The 24,781-nt window shown below is 40.6% G+C and overlaps 1 protein-coding gene across 1 annotated transcript in view; it reads right to left on the bottom strand.

Moving 5' to 3' along the window:
• Nucleotides 1-24,781, bottom strand: part of chd6 (chromodomain helicase DNA binding protein 6) — a 108,890-nt gene that overhangs the window by 19,527 nt on the left and 64,582 nt on the right. Inside the window, exons 14-37 of the mRNA XM_046028681.1 lie at nucleotides 22,967-23,143; nucleotides 22,367-22,510; nucleotides 21,892-21,990; nucleotides 21,000-21,156; nucleotides 20,477-20,687; nucleotides 20,060-20,255; nucleotides 19,196-19,360; nucleotides 18,867-19,046; nucleotides 17,437-17,547; nucleotides 16,391-16,593; nucleotides 15,699-15,779; nucleotides 15,418-15,536; nucleotides 14,303-14,462; nucleotides 13,664-13,753; nucleotides 13,202-13,305; nucleotides 12,893-13,022; nucleotides 9,394-9,472; nucleotides 8,298-8,355; nucleotides 6,618-6,990; nucleotides 6,207-6,415; nucleotides 4,722-4,819; nucleotides 1,733-2,557; nucleotides 1,284-1,535; nucleotides 221-533 (exon numbers count right to left, since the gene is read on the bottom strand). Coding sequence (XP_045884637.1) covers nucleotides 221-533; nucleotides 1,284-1,535; nucleotides 1,733-2,557; nucleotides 4,722-4,819; nucleotides 6,207-6,415; nucleotides 6,618-6,990; nucleotides 8,298-8,355; nucleotides 9,394-9,472; nucleotides 12,893-13,022; nucleotides 13,202-13,305; nucleotides 13,664-13,753; nucleotides 14,303-14,462; nucleotides 15,418-15,536; nucleotides 15,699-15,779; nucleotides 16,391-16,593; nucleotides 17,437-17,547; nucleotides 18,867-19,046; nucleotides 19,196-19,360; nucleotides 20,060-20,255; nucleotides 20,477-20,687; nucleotides 21,000-21,156; nucleotides 21,892-21,990; nucleotides 22,367-22,510; nucleotides 22,967-23,143 — 4,534 coding nt within the window. The remainder of the gene's footprint in view (nucleotides 1-220; nucleotides 534-1,283; nucleotides 1,536-1,732; nucleotides 2,558-4,721; nucleotides 4,820-6,206; nucleotides 6,416-6,617; nucleotides 6,991-8,297; nucleotides 8,356-9,393; nucleotides 9,473-12,892; nucleotides 13,023-13,201; nucleotides 13,306-13,663; nucleotides 13,754-14,302; nucleotides 14,463-15,417; nucleotides 15,537-15,698; nucleotides 15,780-16,390; nucleotides 16,594-17,436; nucleotides 17,548-18,866; nucleotides 19,047-19,195; nucleotides 19,361-20,059; nucleotides 20,256-20,476; nucleotides 20,688-20,999; nucleotides 21,157-21,891; nucleotides 21,991-22,366; nucleotides 22,511-22,966; nucleotides 23,144-24,781) is intronic.

The following is a 24,781-nucleotide window of genomic DNA, read 5'->3' as shown; positions in this document are numbered from 1 at the left end:
ATCTGTCTTGATAAATTGGTTAACAAATTTAGAATAGTCTGATCTGTTTGGGTAGATCACTTAACATGCTAAAGGCAAAGCCAAAGGATAATGACATTTTACAAACATTTTAAAGAAAGAAATTCTGCAACACCTTTCCAGTGGTCACTTTTGTGAAAGGAAGTAGTTTTGGAATACATTGTAGACAGTAGCGGTACTTATACCTATATACCCTATATACCTTGGTCTGCATCACATTCTCCTCTTTCCAGACTTTGTTTTTCCACGTCCTGCTCCATGGTCGCCCTCGACGAGTCTTCCACTTCTTCTTCCTCCTTGTCATCAAATTCGAACCCAGCACCTCCGTCCTGGCCTTCTCCTTCCTCTACAGAAATGGTCAGGCTCTCAGCGACATCAGAGTGGCCCAGCCTATCCTGTGGCTCATGGGCAGTGATGTCAGACAGAGAGAGAGGAGGAGGGGGGACGTAGGGAGGAGGGGGGCTCACTGACAGGTCGGTTTGATCTGCGCTGGGTTCCTCACTCACACCAATGTCCTGAATGCATAAAACAAGAGTCAAAATCTGATTGACTCATGCCCAAGAATCCTGGTATGATCACATTGTGTTGTTGTTTCACAAAATACTGGTTACAATGTTAAAATGAACAAACTAAATGAGATGCTGAATTTTTTTTTTATATGTATATAGTCTGAAATGAGCATCAGTGTAATTACTTTACTTGCGATTTTACATACATTTTCCATTTTATAATATATTGGGAAAATAACCGCCTTGCCCAGCTGTAGTCCACTGTGGTCTTCTTTTAGCAGTGCTGGTGTTTTCTCTCATTAGTTCAAAATTAAAATCATCTCTCTAACGGCCATTAGAGAACAGAAACTCTTAGTGCATTTCAATTTAAAATGTAAAAAAATGCAAAGTGATTCAGATATGTTTATTATAGTTCTCTTTGAGTGTTTTGACCCTGACAAAAGTCAGCCACTGCTCAAGTGGGTGCTTTATGCTCACATGACCCTATTTCAGCATTTCAAATCCTCCCTGAATGCCGTCATACATGATCTACTTTTGAAGATGGCCCATTTTTTCGGGAATATCTTACAGTATTTTTTCCACTTTACATTTTACTTTTAATACCAAAATGAGGAATTTCCTAGTAAGGTCAAAGCCTGTTTGTCCATTGGCTGCCCTACTGTAAACATCACTGTACAAATGGTTTTCATATTCTAAATGACAAACCATTAACTCTATAAAAAAGGTGCCCTGATGGTACAAAATACAAAAAACAACCTTGAAGAGCATGTAGGTTGAGGTCAGCGGCTCCACAGAATCTCCTGCAGAGGGGTGGGAAGGAGAGGATGAGGGTGGGAGGCCCAAACACTCCTCTAGAGTTCCACCTTCCTCCTCTCCCCTGTCTCCCCTCTGTGCTTCCTCGTCCTCCTCCAGAAACCCAGTCTCCAGGGTGGAAGGACCCAGGATTGGATCGGATTCATTGAACATGTGGTGAGCTGGACTGGATTGGTCTGTGCCGTCCCAGGGAGCCTGCAGGGACGAAAGTGATGGTTGAATAAAAGATGATGATGCACATATACATAAATTTTTCACAATTTTTCTCACATTTACAGACTGGAAAGAGCAGTAACAAAAGAGGGCATTTCATATAAAACCTATTCAATCACATATATAAATTTACCAGGTCATTATTTAAGAAGAATACTGATTTAATGAACAGTGAGAACCTGTAACTGATCCAGCTCCACTGACGGTGCCATCAGCCCGGTTTCCTCTGAGGAGCCCTGCTCACCAACAAGCACGTCACTCCTTAGTTTTGAATCGAGGTCTGTTCCCCCTACAGCGTACGAGTTGAGCATGCTTTGACCTCCTGCAGCTGAATTGAATGGGAAACCATTGAGGGCGTCTTTGGATGCCTTCCCTCCATGTAAAGCATCTGCAGACATGGCGTCATGATGCAGCGAACCCAGCTCCAGGGTTTCATCCAAAGGAGGACAGTCGAGGAAATCTCCCCGTGAGCCCGGAACTATTCCCAGACTTGGTGAGGCAGAGTTGTGTGCCTCCAATGGTGGAGGGTGGAGGTGAGGGTGAGAGGAGGAGGAAGGAGAAGGAATCGATGGAGGCGCAGGGTGATGCTGGTGGTGATGATGGTGGTGGTGGTGAGAGGATTGGTGGGGATATTCAGGAGGTTGAGGGGAGTTGCGACCGAGACCCGAATCGTACAGACAGCAGTGAGGATGAGGCAGCTGCGGATGAGACGAGGAGGAGGATGAAGACGAGATGCCAGGATGAGTGGCCATGCCCGGATGGTGAGGGTGATGGTGACTTTGAGGATGAAGATGAGAGGGGTGTCCCCTGACGTAGTTCCTGTGAGCCTCCAGGAAGCTCAGCTGGGGGTCATTCAGGATGTAGAAGTCGGTGCGGCTCAAGCCGTGCCGCGCCGCCCCGATGAGGAGGTCACGGTCGTGTTTGCCAGACTCCCACCAGACCGGGAGGTAGAGGGAGGGGCGGCACAGCTGGAGGCGGGCCGAGATTAACGGATGACGGAGAACCTGCAGGCAGTTCAGAGAGCAGGAAGGCACAATAAATATAAATAAAATATAAATATATAATAAATATAAAACAGTAGACATGTAAAGAATAAAAGTAGAGTGTGATGAAAGGAAAAAGAAAGAATGGGATGGTAGTCCATGATGGTTGTTTAAATCCCTTGTGCTCTCTCCACTCATTTCCAGCCATCTCTCTAGTGTAGATTGATATAAACATACAAGAACATACCAAAAAATTCACTTAATTGCCATCTAATTTTCATGATCTGTTTCCTTTCTATCATTTTACATTTTCTTATTTGCTATTATGATTTTTTGAGCACTGGCACTACAGTTGGCAATGATGCAAACATGATGCAACAAAAGCAGCAAGTTAGCTTTGGGCTTCACCTGAGGCCAGCTTTTTTTTGCCTTCAATTGTTAACAACTTGGACATTTTGAGGTATGGAAAGGCAGCCTTTGCTATTAACAGTTCTTGTTTGCACCGTAACTACAAATGTACAAACAAAAATCAACTGGATTACTTTTGACACTGAAAACTAATTTAAAATGTGATTGTGAGGCAAGATGAAGCTGTCTGAAGTACCTTTTAATATGATGTCTAGATAGATTTATAGATGTCTATCTTCACCAGTCTTTGTAATTGATGAGACCAGAAGAAGGAAGTTATTTCTGACACAAATCAATGAAATGCTACAGATAAAAAGTTGAGAGAGATGAATGACGCACATTTGTGCATCTATCAATGCACAGACATGAACTCATTCCCAACTATAGAAAAAATATAGTTATCAACATGTTTATTGTATAACTTTAGGTTCCGTTTGTTTCTCACATTATATAAAGACTAATCATGTAGCGCCCCACCTTTTGTGCTTTGGGATCAGGTAATGTGAGTGGGTTTTTAGTAAATGTTGACAACTGAAGCCGTGGCTGAGATACAGTCTTTTGAACCACTATTTGAGCACTTGTTCTGGCATAAATGGGTTTTTGGTTTCATTCATTTATGAAGTTAATGAAGTTGATTAAACTGTTTGGAACATTTTTGAGTGTGTTAAATAATTCAATCTGATCAGATGTTTGAAGTGACGAACAGTTGTTGAAAGTGAGTTGAAGGACCTTCGCTTTTAATGTCGAAACGCTGATACGCAGCCGCTGCAGCTAAAAGCAAAAGTCATGCACGCCATAAGTACATCTGACACATTCATTTAATGGAACACACAAATGTAATTATAGTCAGATCTACTTGTGCCCTAATGATGGAGTAGTGATATTATAAGACTATTCATTTATGCATTCACGCAGTACTGTGATATCTTGCCAGCTGTCTTTCCTGCATTTGGCAGCTGCAGCTTTGTTGCTTTTAGTCTAGATTTTGTGTTTAACTTCTTCATTTTGGTCTAATATTATAGTTTGCTTTTTGTTTGTAAAATATGCCACTCTGCTACCAGTAGAATTGTCCACATTTGCAAGTTATATGGTGAAAACACCACCCCTTATTAATTATTTTTTCACGGCTGGACTGGAAAACCCTGGGCTGACTTACAGAGTTGATGACAAGCATCATTTGACCACTTAGCCTGATCATGGTTGTAGGCCCCTGCTGCTTTCCTCTAGGGGTTTGATCTAGTACCAAATGTATCTCTAGGCGCTTTCACACTACGCCATGTTAAGCACGGTTGCGGGATAGTTGCGGGTTTAGTATGAATGAGCGGATGCGGCATATTGGCATTCCGTGTTTATTGCGGGATCTCTGTGTGAAAGTGGCTTCTGTTTGCTCTGCAGGTGGCTGATTAGCATGATCTGGAACACTTGTTGTGTCAGGTGTGTTCCTACGTTACAATAAGCCCTGGTTACATTCTCCACACTCTCCTCTCTGCTCCTCTCCACATGCACACCATATTCTGTTTAGGTTATGTTGCCTTAGTTTTTCTTGCTTTGTCTTACAACACCGGCACCCACCTACTTCACTCATGCCCGTCACACACGTCTGACTTTACCAATTTCCACACCCCATTCTTTGTTAACTGTTACCCTTGGTGTGTCTTTCTTTTGTTGTGTCCACTTGAGCCCATCATAACAGAGATAAACTTTGAAGTCAATTTTCTAACTTGCAACAGTGAAATCTAGTATAAATGGTGAAGCCTCGTTTCTTCAAAGAGCCCACCTGCTCTCTGATCTTGCGGAGCAACTCGATGCGGTATAAAGTCCGGGCTGCTCTCTCTTCTGTCAGAGGCTCTACAAGCACAGCGGGATCCACCAACCCTGAAAGAAAGGAGAGGGAAGACAGAGACAGTCAACAATGGCATGGAGCCAGTGGGGGGCATTAAGAAGGTATTAGAGATGCAGAGATGAAGGTAGGGGGTCAAGAGAAAGATAAATAAGTTCAATGAGTTCAATAAGAATCACTCCTGTCTTTGAGTTTACAATTTATCATACACATGTCATGTCGCTTAGAGTAGGTGTGTGAGTGTGTTGTACATCCTCCTGTCAACTTCTGTCAACATCATGATCACTTCAATCATCAAAATATATTGCTGATCTTGATGTTTTTATCTCCAACGTGAGCAAATATGCCATTTTTGTTAACAAGCAACAGTAAATAACCCAGTTTACATTAATTTAAGGTCACATTTTTGATACATATTTTACATGATACACTTATAATTATTGACAGTTTTATCTAAACATAATTTGGATCTTAATTTAATGTACTGAACTGAAAATTAACTGTCAATGAAGATCAAATGAATCTTTCCACCTGCAGGGGTCAGTAATGCTCCCCAACAATATCATCATTCATTTAAATTGGCTATTGATGCTACATATTGAACACTTCAATTTTTTTTTTTTATTTTTATACTATCAGCTGGAAGTGTAATACTTTCGGATGCCTTATTGCATCAGGCCCTTGGAAAAGAATGACAGGATGCTGATATATTGGCAAAGACAGATGAATGGTTGTTGTTGCAGCTTCTGCAAATGTGAAACTTGTTAGAGCCGCCAACTCTGCAGACAGACACACAGATCCAACACTATCCCCTTAATTCCACTGTAGATTCTGTTAAAAATAGACTTTCCTGTATGGATCACTGAAAGCAGAACTTCAATCTCCGAACTCAGTTATTTTTACTCCTTGGATGCAATTTTCATGAATAAACACTTCTTCACATATAGGGCAGGTCATGTAGCCTTATATGGTATTATTGCGGCGTAAATTATGCTAATGTTAATTCTAATGAATGCATGCTTAATTAAGAACAGAAGGCAGTAATCATGTTTACACGTTATTTACACAGTTATCTAAAGTTAGGAGGGAATTTGATGTGGCACACTCGTACAACCTACGAAACAAAATATAAAGTTAAAATGAGAATTTGAAAATGTTCTTACATGAGGCCCATTAACTTGTAAATAATACAGTGTTTGAATCCACAGGTTTTACAAGTCAAGCTTGTGTTTATAATGTACAACGAGCCAACTGTGGCTATAAAACAAAGCAGGAAATCCCAAGCTTCCAGTTCTTGCTCGCATTTAAAATAACCACATCATCAAGGTAAATTCAATTAGCAAGGTTTTATCTCTGTCAAAACCTAGCTGTCGTGTTAAAATAGCACATGTAAGTATGTGTGTGCGAGACCATACACAATACCTTCTTCCTTCCTTGGAGGCAGTTTGCAGGCGGTCCTACACATGTTGACAAATGAGTTAAAGTATCTCTCTAAACTCTCGTCAGTCTTCCTCTCCAGCCGGGCCAGTGCTCTGAACTGGGACCAGTCGAAGGTTTTCCTCTCTGGGTCGTACACCACCCCAAATGATGACACGGTGCGGTAAAAATCTGCTTGTTCACGACGAGTCCACCTTAAATATGAGGAATATTTCAAATATCACATTTATGAAGGTGTACAATGTTGCGGGAAAATGCTGAACATTCATATTAGGAATATTAAAGAGGAGGAAAGTTCAGTTAATCAAAATGAGTAAATATTTAATTTTGATAAATCTACATACTACTAGCTATCGGCTAATAGTTATGCGTTCTCTAAATTTCCAACATTGTTACCTTCTCTGCCACTCCAGAAACAGGGGGTCAGGTTCAGTGGCAACAACAGAACACCGCCTCAGCTCTTCACCCAGTTGCCAAGCAAGCGGCCCACCGGCGTGATGACTGTGAGCAGCTCCAGCTCCTCCGAGCCCCACGCCAACGAGGCCGTCGTGAAGCAGGAAGTCGTGCCTGAGCAGCGGCTCGCGGCGCAGCGTGAAGCGCTGGTATGCGGTGATCAGACGTCGTAAACGGGCCGTCAAGGCGGGGCCCGTGGGCCAGAGGGGCCGTGCTTGGATGACGTGGAGAGACGCCACCCCAGTGCCTGTTCCGGTTGTCGTGGTTGTGACCAATGTTCCATCCTGGGTGCACAAGTCACCGGACATCTGGGAGTCTGTGGAGAAAACGCACACATTATTACGCCCTGCTCTCGTAAGTTAGTGGTGATGCTGCTGCTACAAGGTCCATACAAAGTGCCCCAGTGATTAGTTGCCCATATAAAAAATAACGTCAAATCCAATCAGTTTTACTTGGCTACAAGACAAATTTCCCCCTGCAGACAAAAATTTATGCTTTATAAAGTTTGTATGAAAAAGGAATACATTCTAAAAGAAGCGCTTGGTACCAATAAAATGCCTGAGTTTTGTGCAAAACACTTTAGTAGTTTAGTTTAAGAAATATGTTTGCTTTTGTCTTAACACAAAGCAGCAATACGAAGAATGTTTAACTATACTATTTAATTTAGCAAATGGATTATGTTAATAAGGAAATATTTGATTAAAAAAAATAAGTGGAAAAAAAACACAGAATTTGAACAGCTACACATTCTGCACATATGAATGCCTGTTTAATTTGCCAACAAGAAGTATCTATTGGAGAGAGATCCATCTTTATAAAAATAAAATCCAGATTTGTATTAAATAAAAGACAGATCATTCCAGAAATTTAATTCCTAAACCACAGAACTTATGAGTTGGAAATTGCCAAAACCAAAATCAATCAACACAGTACATTGGTACCTATACCGGTGGGTCCTGAGGTTTTAAATTTTAATTTGCCCATGATTAAAAAGGCACACTCCTACTCCAACTTTCCTTAAATATTCTGCCTGCATGTTTTCAAATATGACCCCCCCCCCCCCAGAAAAAACCCTGCATTTTTACAATATTAATGTATCTGTTATGTTCCCTCATTTACAACAGCACAATGAGTAATACCTTCCATCTCTTTCTCCAGAGCACCATTCAACAGTTAGATGTCCACTAAATGTACCCACTAAGACAGTGATCGCTATTAAAAGAAAACTCATTTCACAGATTGGAACACACCCGTACTCTGTAGAGCAGCGGTGAAATTAAAATTTCAGCTGAAAGATGAAATGGGTTTTAGATATTAAAGGGCATGGGAAAGCACCTCTTGGACTAAACGGAGAGGGGGGAAGAAATTATATCACATTGTCTAAAGAGATGTCTGACTTATTGCAGAAAAAGACATCCCACAGGAATCTGTCAAGTCGACATGTATTTGTGTTTGTCAGTAGACCTTAAATGTAAAAGATGCTTGTGTGTTTGGGTTTTGTTGAGCTTTTTTTCCAAGGCAATTCATGAATAACATTCTTCCCAATGAATCCTACTGTGTGTACTGATTTGGTATTCAACATGTTCATGTATATATCAGTGGCAACTGTACAGCATGTCTCACCTGGACCTGTGCTGTCAGGCTTGTCTGAGGTATCTGTGCTGGAGCAGGTTTCCTCTCCCTGTGAGTTAGACAAACAAATATTACAGAGGAGAAAACATCCACATTAACACAACAGCAGTATCAACATAAACTGATAAAACAGGACACATAACTACCAGAATGACAGATAACTTGTTCTAAGACTAGGCACGACGGTTTAACTCAATATTACAATAATAAGAATGTTTTCTAAATACATCAATTTATGGCAAATGTATGCAAAAATCACATTAATTATTATAATCATGTCATCGAGACATGAATCCAGAGAAAGACGAACAAAGTTATTTAAATTCCTATAATTAAAAAAATGTAAAAAAGTATAATTAACGGTCTAAAAATAAGAGAAAACTTAAATATATACTTTAACTTTACAATAGCTGAAAAGTGAAACTTCAGTCTTCTATCTTTTTTTGTTTGTTTTTTAGGTTATTTCTGCTGCTTTTATATTCATAAGTTAAAGAAGTATGTTTCACATTTGATTTAAAATTTCGGGATAGTTGAGATGCATGCTGCATCTCGGACTGCAGCAATTTCTCCATTCATAAGCATTTAATTAAATGTAGCACTAGAAGAAGAAATCAGTTACCTAAAACTTAATTTGTTATTATGTTTAAAAATTCTTACTGTGTCAACTACAGATTAAGAACACAGTGTTAAGATATAAGAATCCTAATAAAATAAGCAATAAAAAGATACCAGAGATGATATTTTACAGTTTGAATTTCTCAACATCATTTTCTAACATTGTTCTGGTATTAAAAGTGTCGTCATGTATTAAAATGCATCATTAACTCTAAACAGGTGTTTTTACAGTACCCAGAGGCTACACGGTTCTGTTGCCTATCAACTTGGAAGGATCTACAATTGATAAATGTCTTCCCATAGGCAATATAATTATCACCACACAAAATTAGACTTTTTATCTAACAAGACTCCAGTGAGGTAAATAAATAATGTGTCTATAAAGGAATAAACTGAATCTCAGGCTGTTTGTGAAGCGAGTGACACAGAAAGAGACTAAAAGATCTTTTTAAACACTTATGTCACATCTCACCTTGCTGCTCTCATCTCTATCCTCCCCTCCATCAGCTTTGCTTTCAGTGTCGTCCTTTGCCTCCTCCGTTTTGCACACACTGACAAAAGAAACGACAAAACAAAAGGGAAAAAGCTTTAATCAGAAAATGTCCTATTGATCTCCCTGTGTGTACAACTGAGGGCAACACATGTAAGGATAGAATTAAATGGCATAGAAAACAGAAAGAGTAAAAGCACACTCCATGACAAACTGCGTTCTGTGTGACTAAAGATAAAACGTGTCAGTACAGAAAACAAAAATGACTACCAAACAAGAAAAGGCTGTTAACAATGAAGATGGAACAAAGGGCCAGTCAGAATGTGATCAGGTGTAAAGAAAACAGAATAAACATGAAACAAGAGCAGGCATGCAAACTGGACAAAATGTGAGAAGGATAAGCAAGCAGAGAAACACACACAGACGGTGTAAGAGGGGTCTGTTTTTATTTTTGGACTGAACTAGAGTCTCAAGGGCCCGCTTTCTCTGTTTAGCAAAGTGTCTCAGCCTTGCCCTCTTTTCTTCTTCAGCCGCCTTTTACATTCCCAAAGCCATCTATGACTGGCAGCTTGAAAGGAATGCAGCATTGTAATGTGAAGATACTTTTATTTTTGAAAGGGGATTTTAGGTGACAATGCAGTGAAGGACGTCTCTGCTTTGACAAAGAGTTCACTACACTGTGTGTGTTTGCCTTGTTGGATTTGATTGCTCAACAAACTTGCCTAAGTTTGTGAGTTAACCTAAGCTCTGTTATAGTGGAAGGTTGCGTTGAAAACGGATGATGCCCGGAACGACAAACAAACCAGGCGACGATGGTGGCTCACTTAAAAACAGCAAATTTTGCCCAACGGTGAGGAGTGTGCATGCCTACAAGAGGCAGCGCTATTAACTATCCGGCCGTATTGGATAGATACAGTGGAAAAGATTAATTTAATAATGGGTTTTGGGATTAAGCACGATTTGTGCACCATATACCTTGTAAAGATCCCATCCACAAATTATTCTAGTGATAATATTTGATTAAAATAATGCTGGAAGCTAGCAAAAGGCTATAATTAGAAAGTGGCTTTTTAAAGAGCCCCAAACACAAAAGGGCTGAACTGGAATTGTGAAGGATATACATAATAAGGAAAAGCTAACTTTCTCCTTGAACTTAAATATGGACAAATTCACAGCACTTTATATAGGCCTGAACATGGAAGTGGATATGTGCATTTGGATAAATATGTGTATGTATATCCAAGAACAAAGCTCGTAATCTCAGGATAAGTATATGGACTTTAACATCCGCCCAACACATAACGAGGACATCGACAAGCGGATCTTCATGTTGAACAGTAGATATTTTAAATGTATCCCCTTCTGACTTTTAGACATCACGAAAAGGGCCAACTCAAGTGTGCACACTTCTATTGAGACATTTCCAAGGCTTCCTGTCCAAATTCCAAAACGTTTAAGCTTCGGATATATCAAATTTGTGTTCCACCCCTCTGTGCTGTGGATTATACAGGACAGGTAAATACTCCAGCAATGAGGGGGAAAAACACTTTTTGTAAACATTTTATACATGTTCTGAGCAGCCACATTTACTGTACCATCATTCATCTTTGCAATGTCTCCCTTCCGTGTATTTATTTAGTTTTTCCCATCCTGTTTCAAACCTGCATAGGAAGCCTACAGAGTTAACATTTTAAGACTAGAAGATCTTCCTGCCACACAGTCACTGTACTCAGCTGGGAACAGCTTCAGGTTGAACAGGTAACAAAGCGAATGACAACTTCAATTTACTTCAGGAAGACGATCAAAGCTTCCTTTCCAAATGCGTCGTCTCATCTCCATAGCTCCGCGGTTAGTTGGAGCAGCAGCAGCACCCAGAAAATTTTTTTTCCACACTTTGACCATTTCCTCTTTTTCTCTGGCTCACTCTCTCTGTCAATTATTCCTCCCTGGCTTATGTCAGTATAGGTTCCTTTGGCGAGACTCACAAGTACAGTGAATGTACCGGAATAATGTTTTTGTGATGACGTAAAAACCATATACCTTTTAGAGTTCAGTAGTAGGTTATGGAAAAAAATAAAATACTTTATGGAAATACACAAGCAGCTCTGTCGGTTATTTCTAGCTCAGATATATAGCTATCATTAAAACATGATCTGGTTGATATATTAGCAACCTGATGTCACCCTTTGCATGTACATTTTTATGCTTTATAATCTTGCTCTTCACACTCAGCATGCAAAGCAGGCGTGTGGGCGGCGAGGTGGCACAGTCGACAAAAACAAACATGGCATCAGAGAGGATAAGATGTGTTTTTCGCACTAGTTTTGGCACCTGCTGTGAACGCTACTACAGTGAGTAAATGGAGCGATGACTGGTGGAAGGAGGCGAAGGAGAAGTGGCTCCTGCTAAAGATTTGCACGGACATACATGTGCGTCACTTCTGTACCTGCTCCTACTATATGTGTAACAAAGCCAGACTGACAAGGATGCGTTACCAACAGGGCAAACAACTAACTCACGGCCCGAAAACTTCATGCTTACTATGTGTGAACTACTGTAGCGGCCACTTTATTAGGTATACCTGTTCAATTAACACAAACAGCTAGTCAGCAAATCACATGGCAGCAACTCAATGCATTTAGGCAAGTGGACGTGGTCAAAACACCTTGCTGAAGTTCAAACTGGGTATCAGAATGAGGAAGAAAGGGGATTTAAGAGACTTTGAACGTGGCATGGTTGTTGGTGCCAGACGAGCTGGTCTGAGTATTTCAGAAACTGCTGATCTGCAGGGATTTTCACACACAACCATCTCTAGGGTTTACAGAGAATGGTCCGAAATAGAGAGAATATCCAGTGAGTGGCAGTTGTGTGGAAGAAAATGTCTTGTTGATGTCAGAGGAGAATGGGCAGACAAAATGACAAAAAGGAAACAGTAACTCGAATAACCACTCGTTACAACCAAGTTATGCAGAATACCATCTCTGAACGCCTTGAACCTTGAAGCAGATGGGCTACAGCAGCAGAAGACCACACTGGGTGCCACTCCTGTCAGCTAAGAACAGGAAACTGAGACTACACTTCACACAGGCTCACCAAAATTGGACAATAGAAGACTGGAAAAATGCTGCCTGGTCTAATGAGTCGCAACTTCAGCTGCAACATTCAGATGGTAGGGTCAGAATTTGGCTTAGTTTGGCACTTAGTACCAAACTGAGCATTGTTTAAACACGACAGCCTACCTGAGTATTGTTGCTGACCATGTCCATCCCTCTATGACCACAGTGTACCCATCTACTGATTGCTACTTCCAGCAGGATAATGCACCATCCTGCTTTCATGTCAATAGAGGAATGTTTCCAAAACCTTACTGAAAGTTCAGGCACAAGGGGGTCCAACCCAATACTAGTGAGGTGTACCTAATAAAGTGGCTGGTGAGTGTATATCTCATGTCTACCTTTGTGTGTGTGCATGATTACTCTACCTGTCAGCTATGTCGGGGACGCCCTCCCCTCCTCCCTGTTCAGCAGACAGCGCTGTGACGTCTGGCATTCCCACCCTCTCCAGGAAACACAGATCTGGATCGGCACGCATGGCGTTGTACCGCTCGTAGCCTGTTCAAGGATACACATACAGATATATATCCCATTAAAACAAAGAAATACAAAGAGTGTGTGTGTGTGTGTGTGTGTGTGTGTGTGTGTGTGCTTTCATGTGCACAAAGAAATACATGTGGAGATGAAGGCACACACACATTCACACACCGGTGTTTCCAGTTGACACCAGTCCTCACCGTGTTTATGGACTCCTATGAGAAGCGACTTGTCAGCTTCTGTGTCCCACCATGTAGCTGGAATCTCTATGTAGTCGATGTCGGGTAGTGGCACCTCCAGTTTACTGTCAACACAAAAAGAGACACATGCAAACAATCAGTGAGTCACTGCTGTCAAGTCAGGACACTCTGGCTTACTGAAAACACAAGCAAACCAACATTCAGTTGCTAAATGGCATGGTGACAAAGTGCTTTCAGTTGCATTGCATCATTTTCAGTACTCACTGCTAATGTCAACAAACAGGAAGACAAAAGCATTCCATGAATAAATAAATCATTATGTCAATCTCTTAAGATTTTGATTCAATATTTTGAATAGTGTCAAAACAGTTTATCACCAAATGAACCAAATATCTGATCAAATAATCCAATAAAGTTTTGTTTAGCAGGTATAATATGAAGAACAAGGTGCATGCTCCATACCTGGCAGGTATCCCCTCTAGTGCTTGATTGGCAGCCTCACCCAAAACCTCCACCTTTAGGTAGTACAACATCCGCACCCTTAGTAGCACCCTGAGGAGAGAAAGAGTAGTACTTTGCCTCATAAATGCACCACAGTAATAGATTACTTTCTCACTCTGAAAGGACTGCAGTTCAATTTGTTCAGACTTTCAACAGCGTGTGACTGTAAACTATTTCATTGTTTCTTTCATTTTTGTGAACATGCTTTTTAATCTCAGCAAAGTTGGTCATACAAGCTGATTATCAAGGCGTAAACAGCTTCGGTGTGAAATTTAAGTTTTCAAGGTGACTATACGTTTTGTTTTTATACTTACTTAACAACACTGCTGTCATCTTAAAGCACATCTGGTTTACAAGCAGCTATAAATAACTGATTACTACTCAATTACATAAAAATGACCTACACACATCCAAAGTAGCTACGACTGAAAATCAAAAATATATTTTAGACTTGCTGCAGCACACAGAAAAGGTCCAGCACTACTTCATCTTCAAAACTGACTGTTTGGTTAAAGTGTTTCTCTAAGATAACCTCGAGGTTACACAATACTTGACAACTGTTTATTTAAACGGAGTTAGTAAAATGATTTGTAAACTGACTTGTTGCAGTGTTGTTTGAGGTGTTTCTTGTAGCTCTCGTCCTGCAGCACCACCTCGGGGTTGCAGTGCACCAGCCAGTCAGCGTTCTTCACCTCAGGAACATTAAGCTGATTCTTTAGCTTCTTCCCTTTCCGACCCCGAGGAACTGGAGCCGAGAGACCTGGGTCAAAGAGGGAGGGAGAAAGAGAGGGTAAAACAAAAGTATCCCATCATAGCAAATCCACTTCGTCAATCATGGATTCTGTGCATACTAAACCAGTGGTTCTCAAAGTGGGGTCCTTCCACCTCACCAGGACCTTGTGAACTCACACCCCGGACACAAACAGTTCCAGACACTCCCCTCGTACCCCCACCGCTTTACAGTACATACTGTAAATATTTTGCATATCACTACACAAACATATTCTTACATATTCTTTATAATTCCTTTATATTTTTAAATATTGTAATTTTTTTACTTTATATTTATATAAGTCACCAAAGAAAATTCCTTGTTAACCTGCTTGGAAATAAAGCGGATCATGATTCTAAAAGCAAAATCAGATGGGGACCCTGGGACAAAATCTTATCAAACGGGGGTCTGTGGTCAAATGTGTCAGTTTAGGGGTCCCTGACATGAAAACGTTTGAGAACCACTGTACTAAACTACATGCTAACATTTTAAATATTTTAATGAAAATGGACAGGGTTGGAGATTCTAGGTTAAGCTATTCTAAAAGTGAAGCGTAAATCTTTCATCTTACAAAAACATTACAATGGAAGTCAATGGACACAGTTAAAAGCGACCTCCACCAGGTGTTGGCGAGTATTTTCAGTCTGCGTCAGTTCACTCTATAAGTTTGAAAATGTGAGCGTGTGTGGAAAGAAATCGTATCTTACACGACCTCTGTAGCCCACTCCTCATCTCTGCTTGAAGCTACATTAGCCACAACAAGCATAATACACCACAATCTCTGCCCAAACTGTAGGCGGTCACGTTGCATTGTGGGTAATGTAAGTAATGTCGTAAGCTACATTGGGAGTTATATGAGTGCAATGCTAAAACCGTGGAGTATTATTTCAATGCTAACTGAAATGGCGGCGTGTAAGGTGGAAGGCTAAAGTAAAATGCTAACCAGAGTGATTGAGCAGTGCTTGGTCCTGGCCTTCCTTGGTGGGTGCGATCAGATCCCAGATGAAGCTCTTGATCTTGTCATCACCCTTGTAGTGTCTCAGACAGTAAACTAGCAGAGCCCTGCATAACAAAAAAAAATGTTTATTTAATATTTACAACTCTCATCAATGATGGCTACGTTTGCAGGTATAGTCTCTGGGTGTTACAGCTCTTTTACTCTTACACTACCTGTAAATCATTCTGGACATCTCAGAATGACATAGAAAGACTTCCTTTCCTTACCTACAGATCACCTCCATGTCTCTCTCCGCCAGGTGCCATTTAAACCGACCATGGTTTAGGATGTCTTTCCACCGACCCCACCTGGAAAGACACAGTAAAGAATGGAGAGGGAAGTAAAAATGTAGCTAAGGAACAAATAAGAAAGATGGCAAGACAGAAGGATGTGGAGCAATATATACTGTAAATATGTGTTTTATTTTTTTCTTCAAGTCTGTGATCACAAATTGAATTCATTTTCTTCACTTCAAACCACAATCGAGTTTGCTTTGTTGTATTTTGGCTCATTTATGTTCACTCTTGAGCTTTCAACAAACCAACCTTGTAAACAAAAGATATGAGCTCACAAGTAGCTTTTTATTAGTAAGCTGTCGTCCTACGAGGTTTATGATTTAGGCTCCAAGGTGTGAGGGATGTTTGTGTTCATACATTTAGAAATAAATGAAGGAGAGTCACTTATAATGTGCTTAGTAATTTTTTTATTTTGTTATATCAGGCTGTCCAAGGACAAGGAACTGTCAGCTATCAGATGTCAACCTGTGAGCCTGTCTATGCACATCTACAGTACAAAACCTTTCACTGCTACGCAAATGCTCTCTAATATACTTGGAAAATTAACCTTCTGCTACTTTCTGCAAATTCAACTTAAGCAGCTTGGTAGTCTGAAGTGCAGCGATTTATGAATGATTTCATACCCGAAGATAAGCAGGTTCTTCTCAACCCGGAAGCACTCAGCACGGAGGTACCGCCGACTGCGTTCACCCAGGCGGCGAGTCCGACACGGCCGCTCCTCAGAGTCGCTGTCGAGCTCTGAGAACTCCATCAGCTCGTCGTCCTCAAAGGAGTTGTAGTGACGCGTCTGTTTCCGGACTCGAGGTGTGTCGATCACCAAGGACTCCTGGGACCACAGAGAAGATTTAAGTGTCCATGACAGAAACAGGTATAAAGATACAGTTTGAAAGAAGGAAGATGAAGTAGGTGAGGAGAGATCTGTCAAAGTTTTTATCCTCTGGTTGTATTCATAAGAGGGAAGAGAGACGAGAGAAAGAGACAGAAAAGACCAACATACACATTACTTCTGTTCACCAGGGGTGTCAGTTATTAAGGATTCAAGGCACGAGTCACGGTCCCCACACACACAGACATGGTATAAAGAAGTAGCAGTGCTTGGTGAGCAATCTGCTTCATTCATTAAGGCAGTCCATCTGTTATAAGGGGGAGGAGATGAGAGGGGAGTAAAGAAGAGGAAAAAATGAAAAGGAACAGGAAAGGGAAAACATGACACCTTTATCCTGATTTCTTACCCTCATTTCCATCCAGCCCTTTTTCACTCTTTTCCCAGTTGGAGAGCTCAGCTTTTAACTTCCCCTCCCTCCATCTTTGTGGATCAGATACATTTTTCTTTCCGAGCCTTATGTTGTTCCCCATCTCGCTTTCTCCATCCATCCCCCCAGTAATGCTTCTCTACTCTTTCAACCTTCTTTTTGCAAGACCGAAAGACATACTTCCACTGTTCAGTCGTTAATGTTTGACCTCTTTATTTTACCCTCTCCTAATTGCCCTTCAGTGGTCCACCTTTCTTTTTTCTTTTCTCCATCAGTCACTTTAATTTCCTACATACATTTATTTCCTCTCCCTTCTTTTTTGTGCCACCCTATCATTTTCTATCCCTTTTCTCTGAAACTCATTTTCTCCTTTTTTGTTCATTCCCCTCTCGGTCCTTCTCTCCATCTCTCTGTACCTTCTCCGATTTGGAGTCGATCTCCACCTCAGCGATCTTGGCCCATTTCTGCCAGAAGTTGGGGTCATCCAAAGAAATGTCCGTTCTGTTACCAGATGAGATGAAACTGGCCTGAGGAAAGAAAAACACAAAGATGCTAATTTTTTTCCATCTTCACATTTGATGTTTATGCCAAGTAGTCAGTGTTTCCTCCAAAAGCCTCTGAAACAGCATTTAGACAATAGGGACAAAGTAAAACACATTTGATGCGAAGACAACAGCTGTCAGTCCATTTTAACGCGTTCATTAGAACAACCAGTTCACACTGAACATGATTTGAGATATACATTTACAAAGTTACGCCCACTAAAATAAGATTCAGACAACACCTGTGCTTGGGTTTTCATTTTCTTCATAACAGAAATGTGGCGGCCTGACTGGTACAAAAGGGTTATGGTGTTAAGGTCAGTGTTTCCTCTAGGATTTTTTTCAGTAGCTGGGGGCAGGATAAACCGCACCCCCTCATTTTACAGCTTCTGACATTTATCTGTAGACATTAATATAAAAAACATGAGAAACCTCCTCCCTTCTGAGGTGCATTTTTTTGCACATTAAAATCCAAAAAGAAACGTCTCATCAGCTTAAAAGGACTAGTTTGCATCACTAATTAGCTTCACTAACCTCAGCTCCTCCAGTCACGTCCGTTTTCCAAAACCACTTTTTCAGACTGAAAACTGAAAAATAATTTAATCAGTCTGTACAGGAAAGAGCTGCAGGCTACACCAGTTTAGTCTAAGTTTGTACCTGATGTTCTCAACATTGGACAAGTAGGCAGTAATAAAATACAGCTTCCAGTTACTTTCTATAAATTGAGCTAATGTTAAGTTACATAGCAGCTATGTAGCTGCTGTAGAAGCTGCTCAGCTGTGCAGTCTGAAGGGGAGGGGAGATGTTAGCTAACTTAGCGCTAACCGGCTTCACTTTTCCAGCAGGTTGGAAACAACAGACTTTTCTCGGTCTTGAGAAGCTGACACACTGTAACAGACACCGTACATTTACTGCCAGAATATTTTCCTCCGCTCACGTTCACCATCACTTTCTGCCGCTCGGACAATCAAACACTCGCTACGCACCTCCTGATTCAGAGTTACGCTGCTCTTATAACACCATCTGTCACGTATGTTCTGCATAGAACGAGGAGAGGAAGCGAGCAGAGCATTGAGTGCTGCCGTGCTCGCACAGTGTGCGAGTGAAAACATTTGTAGCGCATAGTTTAACAATCGTGGGAAATTTTAGTAGTGGCGGTCGTGATTCAGCAGTGGCGCATGCACATATACTGAAGGGTTATGGTATATATACTGTATACACACACACACACACACACACTATATATAGAAGTTGTTAGTGAATAAATAAGTTCTGGCCTTTACTTAATGTTTAAGGATTTCTACCTTAGCAAATGTGGACCCCTTCCCTTCAGACTGGATGGTGATGGTCTGAGTTCGTCTCTGAAGTATCTGATCGATGTCTTCCTCGCAGAACTTTGAGCCCTCGTCTTCTTCGTCCATTAGTGCGCCGTATGCTCCTTTTTTCAACAAATCCTCCACTTCCAGCTTAGAAAGCTGCTGCACCTGCAGCCACAAACGGCCACACAGGTTAAAATTTATACTCTTTGATTTGTAAACCACTTACATCTCGTAAATTGTAACCAACCTCCAAGAATATACATCTAACAATCTTATAATATCAAATAATACTCTAACAAGAAGTCATTTCTCACCCCATTGAGGCTTCCTTTGCGGTTTATGTCTTGGAGGACAGCTTTGTCCAATCCGAGCTTCAGACTGGCCTTGTCAAACATTTCCCTTTCGTAGGAGTTCCTGGTGATCAGTCTATAGACTTTCACCGCTTTGCTCTGGCCAATCCGGTGGCAGCGTGCCTGGGCCTGAAGTGGAGCGGGGTCAGGAAAAAGATATTAAGTATAACAATTGCAGAATGCTTTATTCTTGTGCTTACAGTTAGACCTGAGAACAGCCTTGGATGCGTTAAGGGTTTCGTGCATTAACTTAGATGAGAAAAGATTAAAGATTTACCAAACTATGGTTAGAAAGTTTTAATACAATCATGAAAAAATTTCATTTTGAAGCAAAAGCTCATTGTTGTTGATTTTAGGGAACAAAAGTTGATAACTAAAACTTAAATAGATTACATAACTTAGTGTGATAAAGACAATGGCATTTAACAGTTATTTTCCTAAATAATAAGAAAACCAAATCTCTTTCTCACCTTGTCCAACAAACAAAACTTACAAACTTACTTAACAAGAAATATTATGCTGCACACTTAGCACGGACAATATAATATACTAGTTTAGCACAGAGAACAAAGACAACATTTCACCATAACCGTTAAAGTGCCAACACTCCCAAACATTAAAGAAATTTCACCCAATTTTAAGAGTTCCAATATTTTGGCAAGAAATGGAAACATCCATTGCATCAAAACTGTGGGAAAGATTCATACCCACAGAGTCAGGTAACACTGCACTGCTCACTTCATTATTTGAGGGATCCTTTGAAACAGGCATTTTGTCAACTATTGCAGTCCCTAAAGGTATCATAAAGGCCACCAGCTCACTGCCCACCTGCAAGTCGTTCTGGGGGTTCCAGTCCGAGTCGAAGATGATGCAGGTGTCTGCAGCCGTCAAGTTGATTCCCAGGCCTCCGGCTCTGGTGCACAGCAGGAAAACAAAGCGGTCTGAGTCCGGCTTGCAGAACCTGTCAATGGCCGCCTGCCGCAGGTTCCCGCGCACACGACCGTCAATGCGTTCGTACGTGTAGCTGGAGAAAACACACAGAAATGCGTTGACAAATGAATGTCAAACGTAAAATTGCTCTCCTTTCTTTGTTCATCTCCCAAATATTTATTCTGTTTTTTCTATCTTTCCATCTCCTTTTCTGTCCATCCTTCTTCTTCATTCCCATTCTTTCTTCCTTCCTTTTCACTTTCTCACTAAATCTTACCTCCCTCCTCCTCTCCCCACCCTATTCTCTCTCCTCACCGTCTCTGTATGAGGTAGTCCTCCAGGATGTCCAGACAGCGGACCATCTGGGAGAAGACAAGGACTTTGTGTCCCCCGGCCAACAGTTTGGGCAGCAGCTTGTCGATCAGCACCAGTTTACCGGCTGCCTGGATCATTGCCTGCAGCTGAAAGTCCAACGCGTCCGGACTGTGGCACTTCCTGAAGCTTTCAAGAATCTTCTCCTCCGCACCTGACAGAAAAGAAGAGAAAGAAAAGGCTTTACTTTCAGACTTCTGCTGAGCTATGGTAGAGATAAGGAGAGGGATATGATAATTGTAACAAGGGACTTTTGTTTTGTAGTTAATCAGTATAAGGAAACATTTGTGTGTGTGTTAGATGCAAAGTGCTGTGTAATTATAGATCACTAAGAAATTCAATATTAACTGATGTGTCATTAAAGAGGTGCATTTACAACCAGGGAACAACAAGGTCACTGATTGTGTGTGTTTGTGAGTTGCAATCAAGGACTCCCTTACTGAAGGTCGTGTGTGTGCATTCTCACCTGTGATAAGGTAGGGGTGGTTGCAGCACTTGCGGAGCTCCATCATGGTGTTAATGAGGTTGGGCATGTTGTGCTGGTTTGCTCCTTTGGACAGGAATGAGAAGTTCTTCTCTAAGATGGCTCGGTAGTATTTCTTTTGAATGTTGGTCAGCTCCACCTGCAGGAACACCACAAGGGGGAAAAGTGTTTTTGTAAACAGCCTGGTAATATGTGTTTTCTCCACCTACCCAACACAACTAAAACAAACATTACACTGTGATTTTAGTTTCCAAAGTGAAATATTGGAGAATACTAAAACCATGCAACCATTCATCTACTGAAGGTCATCAGAGGGCTGACACACACACACACACACACACACACACACACACACACACACAGGCAACACATTTAAATTCACGCCTAAGGGCAATTTTAGAGTTTCTAATTCACAGAATCTACATCTGTTTTGACTATGAGAGGGAACTGGAGCGCCTTGAGGAAATGAACACAGTCACGTGAAAAACACACAGAAAGGCCCGAGCTGACTGCATTAGGTCTGAGATTAGGATGCTCTTGCTCTGAGGTAACAGTGCCAACCAGTGAGCTCACATACTGGATATTTTTCTCCCATTTTAATTAATTTACAATTTCATTTCATTTAGAATTTAATTGTGATTAAAAACATGTTAGATGTGATACAATAAAAAATGTCATGTGTCAAGGACTAGTGACTTGACTAGATAAAAACCTGCCTGTTACCCGACTCATTATTATAGCCACATTAATGATGTCTGATATTACATAATTCATTCATAGAGGTTCTTTCCAGCACTTATTCAGACATCAAAACTGTACAAATGAGAATCCCTTCATTTATGTGACTGTTTATATCAAACGCACACAGCCCTACCTCTATGATGGTCTCTTCTTTAGGCGCCAGGTTTTTTTCCACATCATCCTTCAGTCTCCTCAACATCATGGGCTTCAAAATGGCCTGAAGCTTCTTCACCTGTTGGGAGAAAACACAGGAGGTGGTGTGAATGGGATATACATATATTTTCTAGGGCTGGGCAACAATTAAAAAATGTAATTGCATTGTTAAGCGCAAAACTGAATAATGAATACTAAAGTAGTGTATTGTGCACTTTTAATTTCAATGCACTGCTATACACACAAAAGTGCAATAACATGTGGTTTGCAAACACGTTTCCTGAAACTGTTGCGGTTGTGCTCGCCACCGAAGTTGAATTGTCTTGAACTTTTTGTGTGCAACATGCAGCACAAAAAAGTGGAAGAGAGACTGAGACGCACAGAGACTTTGGCCTGGCTAAAGTCTACGATGTACTGCATCTACATGTAGTATTAAAACACTTATCTCAACATACCTGTTCATCGGTTTTAAGGTCCCCAAATTCTTCCAGAAAGGTGCTTTCTGAGGGAAACTGTAGCGGCTCTAGGAAATTCAACAGGCTGAACAACTCCTCCACTGAATTCTGCAGAGGGGTTCCTGTCAGCAGAACTTTTTGTTCCTGTTAGAAACACGGACCAAGAATATCTTTTTAAAAAAAACACATGAAACATCACACATAACCTGCTATTTATAAAAGACAGTTATTCACACTGAAATGAAAACATTAGCCCGTGGAGAGGCCAAGGAAGAAGGAGAGACAGGTGAAACAACATTACATATGATTACATTAAATGGATATATGCTGTATTTATGAATCAGAACAGTCAGGTGTACTAATAAAGGTGTGCATGAATGAAAGGTGGGCAGGTATGAGAGGATAAGCAAGGCTAACACTGTATTGCTCTTCCCATTAATAAATGTTTCATCTCACAGATAAATGGTCGACAGTGATATAAAATAACAGCCGTTGCCAAATTTTATATTATATTTGACAAAATTAAACAAATTCCTACAGCAACATTGCCACACGTAAGGTACTGTACATCGTATTCAACATACACACACACAGACTGACCAGGTTCATGAGTTTAAGTCCCTCCAGCAGTTTGCAGTTCCTGTTTTTCAGTCGGTGGGCTTCGTCGATCACTACACAGCGCCAGTGGAGCTTCTTCAGTTCCGGACAGTCGGCCATGATCATTTCGAAGGTGGTGATCACTCCGTGAAACTTCAGCACCCCTGGGATAGTGTTACCCTGTGGGCCAGAGAGAGAGACAGGGCAAGAATGGCATATTTAAATGGTCATATTATGGATGTATGAGTCTTCACTTTTAACCTACAAAACTGTTAAAACTGCTGAACAGGTGAATTTATCAGGCATGACCAAAATTAATATTCACTCCCATTGGATATCTGCAGAAAGCTACAGTCAGAAATATTAGCTACATACAGTATTGTAATGATAACTCTGTTTTTATCTGAGAATGGAGCAGCAAGAAGAAACCGTTATCTTGCTAATATTTATACCAGGGAAAGTAAAAGAGAAGGAATAGGTCATTCTAAAGAACTACATGGCTGAAATGTTCCACCAAGAAAATGTCACAGATGACGATCACTTCACGGCGAGAGATGGAGCCACCCAGCAAGGAGACAGCACAGAAAAAGAGTTCAATGCGAGAGCGAGAGATAAATGACAAATATGCTACGGATGACTGTAACATCCACAGTATTGAACACACTTCACACAACCCTCACTGAACAGGAAAACCCAAGGCAGGATACTGAACTTAATTAAATAAAAACATACTCATTAAAATGAACAATCTAAACCATCGCCATTAAAATGAATTAATCTCCAACAGCAAGCCTCTTTACTACACATAGACAATTAAAGCAATTAATGAGTTCCATAAAACAAGTCAATTACGTCCTCATATCGTACTTACTGTGTATCACAGGTATGCACAACACTTCAATAGGAACAGTTCAAGAGCCTCAAAAAGCTGTCAAAGCTTTGACAATAAAATCACTCCAACATGCACTCTGCTTGTTCAGAACAACCCAAATGTTGTGGAGAGCGCTGTAGTGGGATGTTAAGAGGCCAGTGTGAGAATATAGGAGAAAAGGATGTGATTTTTTTTTTGAGAAAATAAAGGTAAGCCTTTATTGATCCCCAGAAGGGTAATTCAGGCATTTCAGCAGAGCAAGGACAGAAGTAAGTACAGATAAGTATATATTTAAAATAAAAATAAGAATAGAAATAAAGAGCAATTAAACTCAAAATAAGATCCTAATTGCTTTCTATTTGGTTTCTACTTGGTATTTAGACCTCAACTTAATTCTAAACCTTTTTATGTACAGTCTATGTTCTAAACCAAGCCCTTCCCTGAACATAAATGCATCATTTTAACACAAACATTAGCAGAACATGAGTTATTTATGAGACATTTTAAGAACAGTTAAGAAAGAGTAAAAGTTTTTTATTAAACATTTTTATTAAGCTATCCAAAACCTACAACATCCTTCCTCCACTCTGCAGGGACTGATGAGACACTGACCATCATGTTCTCTCTCCAAGGGTTAGTCTTCATCAGTAATCAGAAGACACAGAATAAACCAAAAAGCAATGCAGCAAAAAAACATTTAAACTTTGTGGTGAAGCTTCTCAGCAAAGAAAACATGTTCTACCAGGAATGTCATCATCTTGACCAACATGAACAATTATAATGAATGCAATGAATTAATACATGTCCTGGGGCAGCATATAAAATGAACTTTTTTCCCCCCACACTGCCACTGCGGCAAGCAGTTATCTTTTGTCTGCCACTCAGATATTTTATTGGCAACTTTGGAAACGTATGCGCTACATGAAGGAATAATTCAGCTAATTTAA

Source organism: Micropterus dolomieu, linkage group LG18 (assembly GCF_021292245.1).
Source record: "Micropterus dolomieu isolate WLL.071019.BEF.003 ecotype Adirondacks linkage group LG18, ASM2129224v1, whole genome shotgun sequence".
Classification (NCBI taxonomy): domain Eukaryota; kingdom Metazoa; phylum Chordata; class Actinopteri; order Centrarchiformes; family Centrarchidae; genus Micropterus; species Micropterus dolomieu.
Note: the sequence above shows the minus strand (reverse complement) of the source record. Positions and strands in the feature narration are given on the sequence as shown.